This window comes from Anolis carolinensis, chromosome 1 (assembly GCF_035594765.1).
Source record: "Anolis carolinensis isolate JA03-04 chromosome 1, rAnoCar3.1.pri, whole genome shotgun sequence".
NCBI classification, from domain to species: Eukaryota; Metazoa; Chordata; class Lepidosauria; order Squamata; family Dactyloidae; genus Anolis; species Anolis carolinensis.
In genome coordinates, this window is record NC_085841.1 from 330,520,852 (window position 1) to 330,537,429 (window position 16,578).

General features: G+C 45.6%; 2 protein-coding genes across 3 annotated transcripts in view; one reads left to right on the forward strand and one right to left on the reverse strand.

Moving 5' to 3' along the window:
• The window catches only part of tgfb3 (transforming growth factor beta 3), a 30,830-nt gene extending 25,699 nt beyond the window's left edge, over window positions 1–5,131 (reverse strand). The window contains exon 1 of the mRNA XM_003214437.4: window positions 4,278–5,131. Within this exon, the coding sequence (XP_003214485.1) occupies window positions 4,278–4,698 (421 nt within the window). The 5' untranslated portion in view covers window positions 4,699–5,131. The remainder of the gene's footprint in view (window positions 1–4,277) is intronic.
• Window positions 5,132–12,979: 7,848 nt separating this feature from the next.
• The window catches only part of ift43 (intraflagellar transport 43), a 65,695-nt gene continuing 62,096 nt past the window's right edge, over window positions 12,980–16,578 (forward strand). The window contains exons 1-2 of one of the 2 annotated variants that reach the window (XM_003214373.4): window positions 12,980–13,133; window positions 15,470–15,553. In XM_003214373.4, coding sequence (XP_003214421.1) covers window positions 13,092–13,133; window positions 15,470–15,553 — 126 coding nt within the window. In that variant the 5' untranslated portion in view covers window positions 12,980–13,091. Of the gene's footprint in view, window positions 13,134–13,184; window positions 13,337–15,469; window positions 15,554–16,578 lie in introns of those variants that run through there. The other variant, XM_008121592.3, reaches the window with a different exon arrangement.

Below are 16,578 nucleotides of genomic sequence, written 5' to 3' on the forward strand. Positions count from 1 at the left end.
GGGTTTGGGTTTGTTGTTGTTGTTGTTTCACCTATAGGTTCCAACTCCTCCAGCCAGAACAGACAACAAGTAGTCATTTCAATCAATGCTAGCATCCGTATAGATGAGATCACATGAACTATTTGAGGATCCATTTCATAAGCATGGCTTTTTCCTTGGAAAAGACCACAGTATTATTTCATTTCTCAGCAGAAAGTAGACCACAACGTTACTGCATGAATCAAGTCACACAAGCACACCAGTGTGGTGGAAATGAAAACCGAGTTAGCCCATGTTTCAAGAACTGAAGGACCCGAACAATGGTTTTTGCTGTGTGCCTGTTTGCCAATTCAACCAAACATTTTCCTTAAGACTCCAAATTTTCTACAGGACGTGGGTTGAATATTTATGCTTACGACTAATTGTGTCCATCCCACACCACGTGACCATTTCACCACATGCCAAACATAACCCAAAGGCACATACCTTACTGTGCCAACTCTTACTCTCGATGCATTTCATGAACAAGGAATCTTGCCCAGTGCCTGTGGTGACTACTACTCACATATGGAACATTTTAATACATATGCTCAGTTCTTCAAGAATAATTTTGGCTTCCAAGCCTCAAGAAACACTTCTCCCTCTCATAGTCCTAAAATCAATCTCTCTCTCTCTCTCATCCCCTCTTTTTCCCCTCCCTTCCCACTTTAGGTTTCTAGACATTGGCTTGGTTTTCTGTTCACTGGCTGGATTTGGGCTGATGTTATTCCAAGACTTGGAAAGCCGTCCCAGCCCCTGGCGTGTCTCTTTGCCAACGCTCTGGCTCCTCCACCTGCTGGGAGGGGGCTGCTCTATAGTGAGAGAGCCTGGCTTTCATAACTCAGTGGTTTTAAATACCTTAACCTCCTAAAAGCCTATGTATGTTTACTCAGGCGGAGGTCCACCTTCGTTCAATGCAGAACTTGAGAAAACATCTTTTTTTTTCTTTTGCAGATTGCAGTTTCCAGAATCCTGTAGCCAGTACACCCAACTGGTTGAGCTGGCTGGGGGATTCTGGGAGTTGCAGTTCAAAAAAAGGATCTTTCCCAAGCACAGGGTCATACCGGATAGTAGGCTAAATTGCTTTGGGTATGCCTGTCAAAATTAACATTCTCATCCTAGCACTCTGCCAGTGCTCACCCCAACACCCCATTTGTTGCTTCCTCCACAGACAAACACACCCTTCCACCTGAATTGGCCACCCGCTTCCTCTCGACCCAACAGGACTCCGCAAGAAATTCAAGGGCCCAAGACGACCTCTAATGGCAGCAAAGGGTACTGTGGCTCTTGCCAGAACCTCACACGGCTTCCCAGATGATTGGAAAACCTGTCCATGCACTCCTGCGCTTGCCAAGATTCCAGGCCTAGCGAGGAAAATGTATTTACTAGTGGTTGGGTGGCGGAGAATCAAGGATTTGAAGAGACGAAGCAGTCCACAGCTTGCATGGACCCACAACTTCTACTTGGGAGTCAAGTACATTGGCCACAGAGCCACCACATAGCTATTCAGTTGGATGAGCTTCATTTGCCCACAGGGATGCTTTCTCTACAACATGGCTCCATAAACTCTTGACTGCTTAGAAAATATCAGTACAGCTAATACATACCCTGTTTCCCTGAAAATAAGACATCCCCAAAAAATAAGACCTAGTACAGGGTTTGCTGAATTGCTAAATATAAGGCCTCCCCCGAAAGTAAGACCTAGCAAAGTTTTTGTTTGGAAGCATGCCTGGCGCCTGCCAAACAAATACCAGAGCATGCAGGATTGGTAAATGTACATACCAGTTGTACATGAAAATAATGGTAGTAACAAGAAATTCTTGACAGGAGTCACAGTTTGTTTGGTTTGGTTATGTTGGTTTGTGATAACGACTACTGTACAGTAGATAATAAATGTTCATTTTTTTGTTCAACAGTAAATGTGAATTCTTCTTCTTGGAAAAATAAGACATCCCCTGAAAATAAGACCTAGCACATCTTTGGGAGCAAAAAATAATATAAGACACTGTCTTATTTTCGGGGAAACACGGTACTGATAACGGTTCATCCATAAGTCTTTGCAAAGACAGACTGTACATTTGACACTGACTTGGCAGTAATGGGAACAGTGTGTGCCAATCTGTCTCCAAGAATTCCACCTACACAAAATAAAACACACATACTGCAGTTTGTGGTGCTGCAATGACTAGTTGGTGCCAACCTTTTGGCTAGACAGGGTTCTGCATCTCTGAGATGATGTTGCCAAGACACTTCCTGTCCCTCCCCATCTAAGGATTTTTTCTTTCTTTCTCTCTCTAAGGCCTGGAATCTGAAGGTATTGGGAACCAATCCCAGTCTGCAGTCTAGCAACCAGGGTTCAAATCAAGCTTCTGATCTGGTGATCTGGGTGATACATAGTCACTGAGTTAGCTCAGTGCCACCACAAATTCCTGCCTCAGTTTCTCTAACGGTAAAATAGAATAAGAAATGGCCCAATTCCCAACCCCTTCCTGCTTTAGAACTCCAGCATCTAAAAAAGCCAAAGCAATTCTAGGCTGAATCAATAAGAGCAAGTAATAATACCACTCCAATCTGCTTTGATATGACCCCACGTGGAAGTTAGCATCCAGTTCTAGGCACCACAAATCAAGGAGGACATTGAAAAGCTAAAACATGGCAACCAGACTGAGATGGGACATGATAGGGGTGGTTGTTAAATACTAGCTTGGGTACCCAGTAGTGCCCGGGTTATTTGAAAAGGGCATTGTTTGTTTTTGGATGTTAGGTAATATCAGTTTGGTTATGCTATTTCTTAGAAAAAAACTCAGTCTTTCCTGTTGTATTTTATGAATGCTCCCATTAGAAAATACATAAGGATGTGGGTGAACTACAATTTCCAAAAATCTTGGGTCAGTCCTTCCTAAACTCTGCCAGTATTCACAGTTGGCCATTTTGGGTTTGTGTGCCAAGTTTGGTCTAGATCTGACTTTGCTTGTGTTCAGTGCTCTCTTGATGCGGATGAACTACTACTCCCATATGCTAAGGGCAATCACCCCCAAACCCCGTCTGTATGCACAACCGGCCATGTGGGGTCGGTGTGCCAAGTTTGGTTCAGATCCATCATTGGTGGAGTTCAGAAGGCTCACGGAATACAGGTGAACTATAACTCCCAGAGTTAAAGGTCAATCACCTCCAAAGTCCACCGGTATTCCCCGTTAGCCATGTTAAATTTGTGTGCCAAGTTTGGTCCAGATCCGTCATCAGTTGGGTTCAGTGTTCTCTGAATAAGGGTGAACTATAACTCCTGGATGTCAAGGTCAATCACCCCCAAACCCTGCCAGTATGCAAAGTTGGCCATGTTGGGTCTGTGTACCAAGTTAGTTCCAGGTTCATCACTGGTGGGGTTCAGAGTGCTCTTAGATTGCAGATGAACTATACATCCCAGTCCCTATAACTCCTATAAATCATGTTGAACCCTCCCCAAACATCTCTCTCTAGTATGTTCAGTTGCTGTGTGCCATAGGAAAGAATAGGAAAGGGTTAAAGGAGACGCAGTGGGCGGGGTCATGCAAATTCCACACCAATGGAGAGAGAAAGGAACACTGGGTTGTGGCGCTCACTGTAACCTACAATGTCAGTGGAGGGAGGGCTTTGGTGGCTCCCCACTACTGTGGGTTAAAACAGTAGTGGAGGCTGTCTGTGTAGGTGGACACCCCTGCCACATCCACACGTACACATTTTCACTTTTATTATGTGTATAGGAGATAGATAGATTTGAAAGGATGCTACACTGAGGTGTAGGCATGCCTGTTTTTTGTGAAGACATGGGGCAACAGATGCAAATTGCAGGAAAAGTGATTCAGTCTAAACATTAGGAAGAACTTCAAGTGTAGCGAAGTCTCCATCTCTTGAGGTTTTTCAACAGAAACTTGGACGACCATCTCTCAGAAGTCGCATGGCACTGGATGGCTCTTGAGGGTCTCTTCCAGCTCTAGGATCCTATTACTCCAGGAGACATGGGCAAACTTGGACCTTCCTTCTTAGAAACAGAACATCCTAAGCCGCTTAAGCGGCTGAGGGGGAAAAGGAAGGGGCCTGAGGCTGTCAGGAATGGTGGAAGTCCAAAACACCTGGAAGGAAGGTCCAAGTTTGCCCATGCCTGTGTCTAGTTCCAGGAATGGATGATTCCAAGACTAGGCTTCTGGCATGGTAGGCTTCCAACTCTAGGATGTTCTGTTTCTAAGAAGGACGGTTTGGGGTGGGTGGGAGTTGTTACTTACTGTGCTCGGGGGAGCCCTGGATCATGTCGAACTTGTGGACCTCCTTGGCGTAGTACTGGGTGTCGGTGTTGTCCTGGGCGCAGCTCTCCTCCTCCTGCTCCTTCTTCTCCTCCTCCATCTCCTCCAGCAGCTCCCGGGTGCTGTTGTAGAGGGCCAGGACCTGGTAGGGGACGTGGCTGGGGCCCAGGGCCTCCGGGGGGCTGGTGAGGCGCAGCTTGCTGAGGATCTGCCCGCGGATGGCTTCCACCCGCTTCCTCTTGACGTGCTCCAGGTCCAGCGTGGTGCAGGAGGAGAGCGCCAGGGCGGCGGAGGCCAGGCTCAGGAGCCAGAGGAGCAGCAGCAGGGTCCCTCTCGGGGGCATCTTCGGGGGGCTTCGGAGGAGGAGGAGGAGCGGTAGCGGGGCTCCGGGGCGCCTCTCCATGGGCGGAGGAAGGGCTCGCCTGCGGGGATTCCGGGGAGTGGGCTCGCTCTCCGCTTCGGCCCCTCAGGAGGCATTGGGCGGGCTTTCCAGAGAGCCCCTGCGCGCACTCTCGTTGGCCATTCCCGCAAGAGAAAGGGGGTCTCAGGGTGCGCCTTTGCAGGCTACTTTCGACGCTTCTTCTTTGGACGACGCTTCAGGGGCGAACCTGGATGTCCCAGCCAGCCATTGCCCCCATTGCCCTTCTTCTCCTCCTCCTCCTTTCTTGAGCGCCTTCTTCTCCTTCTTCTCTCTCTCCGCACACTCTGCCTCTCGGCTCCCCTCGCTTGAAATTTTATACCTCCCTCCCATGACGTCTCTGGGACGGGCAAAAGCGAGCGGGCGCCTGAGCGCGAAGGAGAAAAAAGTGGGCGCCGCTCTCCAAGCCCGGCCTCCTCGCCGCCGCTTTTAATGCGTTCAACAGGCGCGTCCTGAGGAATGGACGAGGCGGGGAGGTGTACGTATCTGGAGGGGAGCGGGGGAGGCTAATGCACACCCGCTCACTCACGCCCACGCCACCGAAACCCCGGGTGGGTGGCTTTGTCCTCCTCCTTCTCCTCCTCGGCTAGGCGCCCCGCACTTTTTTAGCATCAGGGCAGCTGCCAAGCCCTTTCCCTCCCCTCGCCCCGTCTCTTTTTTCTTTCCAGAATCCTTGCTGGCCGGAGAATATTATTATTCCACTTCTGGGCGCCTGCGCGGGATGGGATCGTGAAGTCGGTGGGAAGGGAATCCAATCCAGACAGAACCAAGCGACTCGCCTCAATTGAGACTGCAGTCCTGGCAGCCAGCAAGAGCCCCTGTCAGGGTTACCTGGCCTTTTCAGTGAGTCCACACTGTGGAATGAACGCAGCTTGACACCACTTGAAGCAGGGGGGGACCTTTTTAAGCGAATAATGAAGAATACAGTAGAGTCTCACTTATTTATTATTTATTTATTTATTACAACATTTATATCCCGCCCTTCTCACCCGAGAGGGGACTCAGGGCAACTTACAATAAACACACACATAAAAATTATACAATACACATAAATCAGATTAAAAATTATTAATTTACATCAACATTCATAAAAACATTCTAAAATACAAATGAACATGTTCAGGTTCAAAAGACTGGGTCTGTCAATTAGGTTCTGGCGTACATAATAATAATTGGTGCTGCTGATTCTTATTTGAAAACCTGGCCCCACAACCAAGTTTTAACCTTCCTACGGAAGGATAGGAGGGAGGGAGCCTGCCTGACTTCACTGGGGAGGGCGTTCCATAGGCAGGGAGCCACTACTGAAAAGGCCCTGTCTCTTGTCCCCGCCACCCGCACCTGTGAGGCTGACGGGACTGTGAGCAGGGCCTCATCTGATGATCTTAAGCTTCGAGGTGGGTCGTAGCGGGAGAGACGTTCGGACAGATAAGCTGGGCCAGAACCGTTTAGAGCTTTATAGCTACCTTGAATTGTGCTCGGTAGCTAATCGGCAGCCAGTGGAGCTGGCTAATTTCTAATTTAGAAATCAGATTCCATCGATAAACTTCAGTGGACACTCAAGACATATACACTTCAGTGGACACTCAAAACATATATACTTCAGTGGACACTCAAGACATATAAACTTCAGTGAACAGGGCCATAGCCAGAAAAAAATTTCGGGAGGGGTTTTGAAAATTGGGGGGGGGGGGTTGAACCCCTAGCACCCCCCTCCCGCTACAGACCTGTCAATATCTGCTTGAGATAGTGCCTGGAGCCCCTCTTAACGTTTTGCGTCTCATAGACTTAGCATGGGGATTTGGTTAACCAGTTAAAATTCATGAGTAAACCAGATTTTTTTTTTAACCTGAAAAATTTCGGGGGGGGGGGTGTTGAACCCCTAACTCCCCCCTTGGCTACAGCCCTGACTTGAAGTGCACTAATAACTCTGTAACCCAGTGTTAGAATGTGAGTTAACTGCATTGATATGGATTATAGGGAGGGCAGCATAGACTGATATAATCCAGTTCCATGCAGATCATCCACATTCTGAAACTGGATTTTAGGGCAGTGCAGATCCAGCCTCTGTGCTGTGGCAACCTGAGCACTTTAATTTGGTCAAGCAGGGAAGGCTAAGGAACTTGTAAAATTACAACTCCTTGGATTCCTTATCATTGAGCCATGGCTAGTGAAAAGGGGGACAAACTGCATTCATTCTATCGTCATTCCCTCCTGACGTTTCGTCCACATCTATGGCAGGCATCCTCAGAGGTTGTGAGGTATATTGGAAACTAAGTCAGTGAGGTTTATATATCTGGAAGCTAACACCTCCCAACAAAAGATTCTCCCAGGCAGAAATCAGCCAGGCTTTGAAGCTGCAAGGCTTTTCAATGCTAATCAAAGTGATTAATTGCAACATTCACACTTACCTCCAACAGACAAGAGTTCTTTCTCCCACTCTGGACCTTCCACAGATATATAAACCCCACTTGCCTAGTTTCTGATAGATCTCACAAGCTCTGAGGATGCCTGCCATAGATGTGGGTGAAACGTCAGAAGAGAATGCTTCTGGAACATGGCCATACAGGTAAAGATAAAGGCTTTCCCCTGACCTTAAGTCTAGTCGTGTCCGACTTTGGGGGTTGGTGCTCATCTCCATTTCTAAGCCGAAGAGCCGGCGTTGTCTGTAGACACCTCCAAGGTCATGTTGGCAGAAGCTGGGGCTAACAGTGGGAGCTCACCCCGCTTCCCGGATTCAAACCAATGACCTTCAGTCAGCAAGTTCAGCAGCTCAGCAGTTTAACCTGCTGCGCTGTCAGGGGCTCCCATCAGCTTTATGGTTGCCTTCAAAGAGCTCTTGAATCCATGGATAGAGAATCCGTGATACAAAGGGCCAACTATAATTTTTTATATAGTGGTCATTGCTCTTTAGGTTTTGCTCAATTTGCCTTCCCAAGTTTGCGTCTCCCATCACTTTTGATTATGTGCCATGCAGACTAAGGATAATGAGTATTGCAACCCAACAGCACTTGTGGCTCTGAGGTTAGAGAAAGGTTAAAGGGTATTTTAATGCCAGACGTCACATTTACAAGCCTTGTATCTCAATTAAAATCTCACTATCCTGACTAAATAGAATAAGCTGCAACCTTCCAGATGTTACTGTATCACAGCTCTTACCAGCTCTAGTCATTATGTCTAATGATGAGGAATATGCGAGTTGTAGTTCAGCATCTGGAGGACCACATAAAATGACATGGCAGGCTGGATTTGGCCCGCGGGCCTTGACTTGATACATGTGGTGTAGATGTATTCAGAGGAGAAACGTCTGCACTTTTGAAGACTCCCATCCCCGCCTCCCTTTGAGCAAAAAACCTGATGCCAATTATACAAGTAGTGGTTTAAGTAATTGTTAACTGCTTGCCAAGCCAGTCCAAACACACCAAGTGGTCTGAACCGCAAGTGATCTAAACTGTACTGATGTGTTGCTTAGCATATCAGCTTTGCTAGAAAGTAAACTGCCTTAAGGATGCATCTGCACTGTAGAACAAATCTGTGTTGTAGAATGAACATTATTTGACACCCCTTTAATTGCCATGGCTCAATTCTATAAAATCCTAAGAGTTATAGTTTGATGAGAAGATTAAATGTCTTGTAAAACTAGAACTCCCTTGATTCCATTGCATTGAGCTTTGGGAAACTGGTTCCTATGGCCAATTCTTTATTTGAACCTGTGAAACCTAAAGTCATAGTGCAACACTGAAACCACTACAGTATACTGGCTCTCCTCTTGTTTTAATAATATCCCAAATCTGAAGCCTTTTCAGATTGATCTACATTAATATATGATGCAGTTTGGAACTGTATGTATATGGTCAGTGTAGACTCATATTCAGTTCAATGCAGCCCAAACTGCATTATATGTGTCTACACTGGCCATATAATGCAGTTTCAAACTGTCATAGTGTAGTTCCTCTACATCAGGAATCTTCAAACTAAGGTCCATAGGCCGAATGCAGTCCTCCAAGGTCCTAAACTTTAGATTTAGGGTCACCCTGAATCTGAAATGACTTGAAAGCACACAACAACAACAATCCTTATTATTGACTATCTCACCAGCCAAAGGCAGGCCTACATTTACCATTGATATACTAGTACATTTATGTTGGTCAAAATTGTTCTTAATTGTAAATACTGTATTGTTATTTCATGTTTTTTTCCACTGCAAATAAGGTGTGTTCAGTGAGCATAGTGGAGTCATATTGCTGTATATGTACCCAAAGATAGGACTTCTGGGTGCTTCCATTCATAGAGAGCAGAAACAAAATGACTCTGCATTTGTATGGGAGAGAGTGGATTTACATATGTGTGAAAGGCCCTTTCTTTGAACCCATTGGTCTCTTTCTCAAGTGAAAGGGCCTGAAAAGAGTGTTGCCTCCATAAAACGTTGGGCATGGCTGAACAGCCTTTGACTGTGGACAGAAACAGGCAGCTGCTGAGGCTTGTGAAGTCTTTTGCCCAGTGATCAAGGCAGGCGGCACTTCATTTATTTTACTAGGCAAAGTCCCCAATGTTGGCTGTTGAGAAAGTCTTGCTGAGAAGGGAAGTAACAGCGCTCTCTGGCGGGAGATCTGCATTTCTTAAAAAGAAAACACAGCTCCCAGGAGGAGCCCCTGTTTATATATAGGAGCGGTTTCCAAGAAAGCTTGCCCCAGAGCCCAAAAAAGAGTGGGTTGGGTGTTTTGGCCTTTGGTCCTCCTCCCAGTTATTTCCAGCTGTTAAACTGCATCTTGAAACTTAAAAGTATAAGTCTTACCTAATTTGACCTTTCCAGGGTATGAGCGATCTCTCTATTTATTACAGAAATAGGTTACTGTGGTGAGGTTTTGTTTCAAGGCTTATTCGAATGGAAAGATGCGTATTAAAAACATTATATGTACTTGTGAGCGTCCCCCCCCCCTTTATCCCTCAGGGAGACTTAGCTTTAAATACCTGCATGTTTAAGAATTTAAGAAAAATACTTTACAGGAGTAAAAATCATATTATAGTCCATATTTCCTGGAATTAGGGATATAGGACTCTTGGGAAAGTAAAAAGGCACAAATAAAGAAACTGGTGATTTTTTAACCCAAAAGAACATATCTCTAAGAATTGGCAACACCACCTCTGAGCATTCGCTATGAAATAGTTAATAGGTGATATGAAGGCAAAACTACTCATACCGTTACTTGAGTTAGGGAGGAGTTGACTTTTGTCTTTCTGTGCTCACATATGATGCACCAAAGCTTCAACCATTCTGATTTTGCTCTTATCTACGGCCAGCAACACTCATCTTCAGTGCACTGACTGGTCAAACAGACCAATTGGAACTGGCAGAAGAATTACTGAAAGAAGAAACATATGAAGGGGGTGCAAGTAGAAACAATAAGCACTGAGTGAACAATTATGAAGAACGTCATCATTCATATATCACAGCACAATTGTTCAGCTGGGATTATTTACTATTGAGTGGACATTGCATTGAATCTCTGTAAAAAAAGGCAAGTTTAAATGTAATATTGTGGGTGAGTGCTCATAAAGAATAGGAAAGTCAGCTCTTTATTTCCCACCTTAAAGGTAAACAGAAATATAATGGCATACTATACATGTCTGCTGAATGTGGGCCCTGGGCCACAGAAGCTCATGCGTAACAAATTTTAGTGTGATTCCATATTGTCTGCTTAGAAATGATGTCTGTTTAGAAATACGCTCCACTGAATTCAGTAGTTCTTACTCCCATTCAAGTAGGTATATGCCATCCACTGGGGAATAAATTCCACTAAACCAGTGTTTTTCAGCCTGTGGGTCTGCAGGTGTTTTTGTCTACAACTCCCAGAAATCCCAGCCAGTTTACTAGCTGTTACATTTCTGCGAGTTGAAGCCCAAAACATCTGGGGACCCACAAGTTGAGAACCACTGTACTAAACTAAATGAGAATTACAGTAGTTCTCAAAAGGCATGTACAGGATTATAATGACCAATCCTATAGTATTAATTTTGCTGTAAAAAAGATTTAAAGAGTGGTTCTAAAGCAGGTATGGGCAAATTTCTGTCCTCCAGATGTTTTGAACTTCAACTCCCAGAAATCCTAGCCAGCTTACCAGCTGTTAGGAATTGTGGGAGTTGAAGTCCAAAACACCTGGAGGGCCAAGGTTTGCCCATGCCTGATCTAAAGAGTTGTTTGCTGCTCTTATAGCCACAGATAGTGTTTCAGGTAGGTTGTGAATTGCAGTGTTCAAGGTTTCTCTCACTGTTGCTCTGTTTGCCATCTCACTTGATTAAATTGGAAAATCAAGGGCCTGGTTTCTCCATTTCATGAAAATGTATAGAACAATTGTGTCCACTATAGGGCTGTTTTCGCATTCCAGAAGATGACTAGAGCTTTGATAGAATTGCCTGCCAAGTCAACAGAAAACTCCCCAAGATATATCAGGAAGCCATTTGTGACCTGGAGTGGATCATCTTCATGGGAAAATGTAATTATATTTCTAAAATGTTTATATGTTGAGAACTATACATATGTGCATAGTCCTTTAAGATGTGCAGATGACACCATACTCCTACCGGTAGCAGATAATAGCAAAAACTTAGAAGAATTACTGAAGAAACTTTAAGGAGAAAATCCAAAGGTAGATTTACAGTTCAATATTAAGAAAACAAAGAATAATGACCACTGATTACGTACATATCTTTAATGTAGATAATTTATTTGTCGTGCCAGAAGTGAATTGAGAATACAGTTATAATGTATAAAAAACCACAAAGTTAAAAACTTGGCATTATACTAAATGTCCTTTGACCAGAAGCTGGCCACTTGGAGTGCTTCTGGTGCCGCTGTAAGAGGTCCTCCATTGTGCATGTGGCACATCTCGGACTGCATTGTAGGACCTGTGGTTTGCTCTTCCACACACTCGCATGTCATGGACTCATTTATTAAGGCTGGCTTTGCATCTTGTGGTGCCAGAGCGCAGTCTGTTCAGTCATTTCCAAGTCGCCCAGTCTTCTGTGCCCAGGAGGGAGTCTCTCCTTCTGTATCAGCCACTGATTGAAGTTCCGGGATTTTACATGCCACTTTTGGACTCTTGCTTGCTGAGGTGTTCCTGTGAGTATCTCTGTAGATCTTAGGAAGCTGTTTCTCGATTTAAGACTTTGGCATGCTGGCTGATATCCGAACAGGGGATGGGCCGGAGATGTCAATGCCTTGGTCTTTTTATGACTGGCTGCTCCTTCTTGGCGGATATCAGGTGGTGCAATCCCGGCAAAACAGTATAATTTCTCCAGCGGTGTTGTGCGTAGACATCCTGTGGTAATGTGGCATGTCTCATTAAGAGCCACGTCCATTGTTTTAGCGCAGTAGGATGTATTCCATACTGGGCATATGTATTCAGCAGCAGAGTAGCAAAGCTTCATTCAAGGGCAAATAACTTCATTATATCTGGTTGTGATCCTCAGGTTGTGCCTGTCAGCTTTCCTATGATATTTCTAGCATCCATTTTTTGCCTGTTAGGAATTGTGAGAGTTGAAATCCAAAACACCTAGAGGGCCCAAGTTTGCCCATGCCTGCTGTAAAAGGTAAAGGTTTCCCCCTGACGTTAAGTCCAGTCGTGACCGACTCTGGGGGTTGGTGCTCATCTCCATTTTTAAGCTGAAGAGCCGGCGTTGTCCGTAGACACCTCCAAGGTCATGTGGCCGGCATGACTGCATGGAGCACCGTTACCTTCCCGCCGGAGCGGTACCTATTGATCTACTTACATTTGCATGTTTTCAAACTGCTAGGTTGGCAGGAGCATGCTTGATGTAGATAGTGAATATATTGAAATAGTTCAAGATTTCCCCCCCCGTACTTTGATTCAGTCATTAATCAGAATGGGGACTGCAGTAAAAAAATCAGGAAAAGATTAGGGGAGCTATGAAAGAGTTAGACAAGTCGAAGTGAATTTGTTACTGGGGTTTGAACTAGGGCCCCTTCCACACAGCTGAATAAAATCCCAAATTATCTGGAATATATGACAGTGTGGACTCAGACATCCCAGTTCAAAGAAGATATTGTGGGATTTTCTGCCTCAATATCCTGGGTTATATGACTGTGTGGAAGGGCCCAAAGTGAACTTGTTACTGGGGTTACGGCTCCTTTAAGAAAGTCCCGCCCAAACTCTAAGTCCTCAAAGGCACCTGGACTTCAACTCCCAGAAGCCTTAGCTGCCTTGGCCAATGAGCAGGGATTCTGGGAGCCGAAGTCAAAAACACCTGGGAGACCGGCTTGAAGGGAAGTCGGCGGTTGCTAAGGACGCTGAAAGGGGCGGGGCTTCTTTAGGAAGAGAGCAGCTCTCCGTTCCCTGCGCGCGCAACAGGGGGCCTGGAGCATGGAGGACGATTTAGATTTGGACGAAGAAGTCTGCAAGGGGGTAGGTTGCCATGGCTACGGCGGTGGGCGGGAGGGAAGGGGGGCGCTTCCTCCTCAGGAGCCCAGGTTCCCCTCCCGCTCTCGCTGTGCAAAATGGCGCGGCCCAGTCGGTCTCGGGCGGAGCTCCACAGCCAGCCTTGCCTTTCTCCTCAGGCCGAGTCTCTCCGGGGGAAGGGAGAGGAGGAAAAGAGCCAGGACGCCACGGTGTGCTCCTTGTTACTTTTACGTCGTTGTTGTTGTTGTTGCTGTTGTTGTTGTGTGCCTTCAAATCCGGCCTAGCACGACCCTATCACAGGGCTCTCTTGGCAAGATTTGTTTATTGTCTTCCTCTGAGGCAGAGAGAGTGTGACTTTGCCCAAAGTCACCTAGGATACAGATATAACAGGCATGGGCAAACGTGGGCCTTCCTTCCAGGTGTTTTGGACGGCAACTTTCGCCATTCCTCAGGCCTCTTCCTTTTCCCCCTCAGGGAAAGGAAGGGGATTGAGCCTGTCAGGAATGGTGGGAATTGAAGTCGAAAACACCTGGAGGGAGGGCCCAAGTTTGCAAAACTACAACTCCCATGATTCCATGGCTGTCAAACTGTATGAATTCCACAGTGTAGGCTGGTGCACCCTCAGGTGGTACTTACCCTGTTTCCCTAAAAAATAAGACATCCCCAGAAAATAAGACCTAGTAGAGGTTTTGCTGAATTGCTAAATATAAGGCCTCCCCCAAAAGTAAGACCTAGCAAAGTTTTTGTTTGGAAGCATGCCCGCCAAACAGAACTCCAGAGCATGCAGGATTGGTAAATATACATACCATAGATTGTTGTACATGGAAATAATGGTAGTAACAAGAAATTGTTGATAAGATTCACAGTTTGTTTGGTTATGCTGGTTTGTGATGACAACTACTGTACAGTATATAATAAATGTTCATTTTTTGTTCAACAATAAATGCGAATTCTTCTTCATAGAAAAATAAGACAACACCTGAAAATAAGACCTAGTGCATCTTTGGGAGCAAAAATTAATATAAGACATTGTCTTATTTTCGGGGAAACATGGTAGATGTGGTTTCTGAAACATCTAGGCCTGAGCCTCTTGGATGGTGCTGTCAGCCTTCCATATCCACACATTTGGTATCTGCGAATTCAGCCCCCCACAGCTTGAAAGGCAAAGCTTGATTTTGCTGCTTAATATAAGGAACAGCATTTTACTATGCCCTTGAATATAATAGTTCTTGAGATTTAGTCTCCACAGGAACCAAACTTCTGGGGATAACAAATGCCTACTATGTTTAGGGACTTCCTTCAGGTTCAAATAGGTTTCAATTAATTGGGTTGCTGTGAGTTTTCCATCAGGAGAGAAGCATTCTCTCTTGAAGTTTTGTCCACATCTATCTTCAGAGGTTGTGAGGTATATTGGCAACTAGGCCAGTGAGGTTTATATATCTGTGGAAGCTAACACCTCCCAACAAAGGATTCTCCCAGGCAGAAATCAGCCAGGCTTTGAAGCTGCAAGGATTTTAAATGCTAATCAAGGTGATTAATTGCAACATTCACACTTACCTCCAACAGACCAGAGTTCTTTCTCCCACCCTGGACCTTCCACAGATATATAAATCCCACTTGCCTAGTTTCCAATATACCTCACAACCTCTAAGGATGCTTGCCATAGATGTGGGTGAAACGTCAGGAGAGAATGCTTCTGGAACAGCCCGGAAAACTCACAGCAACCCAGTGATTCTGGCTATGAAAGCCTTTAACAACACATTTTCAGTTACTGTAATTGTTCTTTTGGGGAATGATGAAGAAATCGGCGTAGCCATTGAGGTAGACTTAAATCTATGAAAACAACCACCATTTTTTGTCTCAAGATTAGTCTCACATGCCTTAAAAGATCATTTTGTAAGCTTGCTGAGGCTGTTATCACTGGCTGTCATTGTTATGTAACTATGACACAAATTCTTACTGTTTTGTTTTTCATTGGAAAAGTATTTCCTATAAATCTATTGCAGTGTACAAAGTCATTCAGTGGCACAGACTTGATTTTTGTTTTTATAGCAGAGGTACATTGAATTTTGATAAGATCTTCATTCTCTTTTTAAAAAGATCTTTCAAAAAGGTTTTTAAAGATTTCTTGCAGAATCCTTACAATACCTTCTAACTATTGAGTGTGGAAGATCTTTGAACAATTGGAATTCGGGACTTAAAACTTTCAAAAGTTTTATAACATTTATAACATTAAGGAATTCTGGGAGTTATAGTCCAAAACATTTGGAAACCCACCCATCCTAACATTCATTTCTGTTGCTGGATTTCTGAAACGTTTGAACTCCTTGTGTTTTATGTAGGTAGCAAAAATGGGTCGACGAGCTCACCCGGATTTCATCCATGATGACAATCGTCGTAGCAGGATCAATTCTCCTCCTGTAGAGGTGGGTATATTTAAATTGGTCAACACTGCTTACAACCTGGGGTTTAATTCTCTAGTAAAGTGAACCCAATGATTTTTTGTCCAAGGTAGACGTCTTAGATACAGGTGGAAATGGTTATCCTGTAAGTCAGTGGTTCCCAAACTTATTTGGCCTGCCACCCGCTTTCCCGAAAAATATGACTCAGAGCCCCCTGGAAAGGGGGCGTGGCTTAGAGGGGTGGGTGTGGCTCCTGCTCAAGAGGGCGGGGCTGAGCCTCTCCCTTAGTCCAAGATGCAGGGCTGCAAGGGGAGGTGGGCGGGGCCACAAATGAGCGGCCAGGATTGGGATGGGCGGAGTTACGAGCTCTGAGGCAGGGCTGAGCTAGCCCTGTCCTGTGGCACCTGCCAGGACACAGGAGGCAGGTTTAGAGGAGGGGGCAGGGTCTCTTCCCAAGTGCTTGACAGGGCTGAACCTCTGTACCCCGCTCTGTGTTCCAACAAGCGCCTCAGGGGAGGTATACAGAGGCTCAGCCCTGTCTCGCGCTCTTGGGAAGAGGCCCTGCCCCCGCCCCTAGCCTTGCCCTTTAGTCCTAAAAGGTCTCTCAGGAGAGGTATAGAGGCTCAGCCCTGTCTTGGGCTCACGGAAGAAAGCCCCACACCCTTCCCTAGCGCCACCCTCTGTGTCCCAACAAGAGCCTCAGGAGAGGTATAGATTCTCAGCCCTGTCTTGGGCTCTTGGGAAGAAGCCATGCCCACTCCTCTAGCTCCGCCCCCTTTGTGTCCTAACAGGCGCCTCAGGTGCTCAGCCCTGTCTCCGGCACTTGGGAAAAAGCCCCGCCCCTCCCCTGGCCCCGCCTGTGTCCTAATAGGTGCCATCACCGCCCCACTGGATCGCTCCAGCGCCCACCAGGGGGCGGTAGTACCCACTTTCTGAATCACTGCTGTAAGTAAAACAAATTATTTCTGTTGCTCCAGAACATATTGTGGAATATTCTCCTGTGGTTTTAAATCTCACATTGCTATATCTTTATAGCTAGCTATATTTAT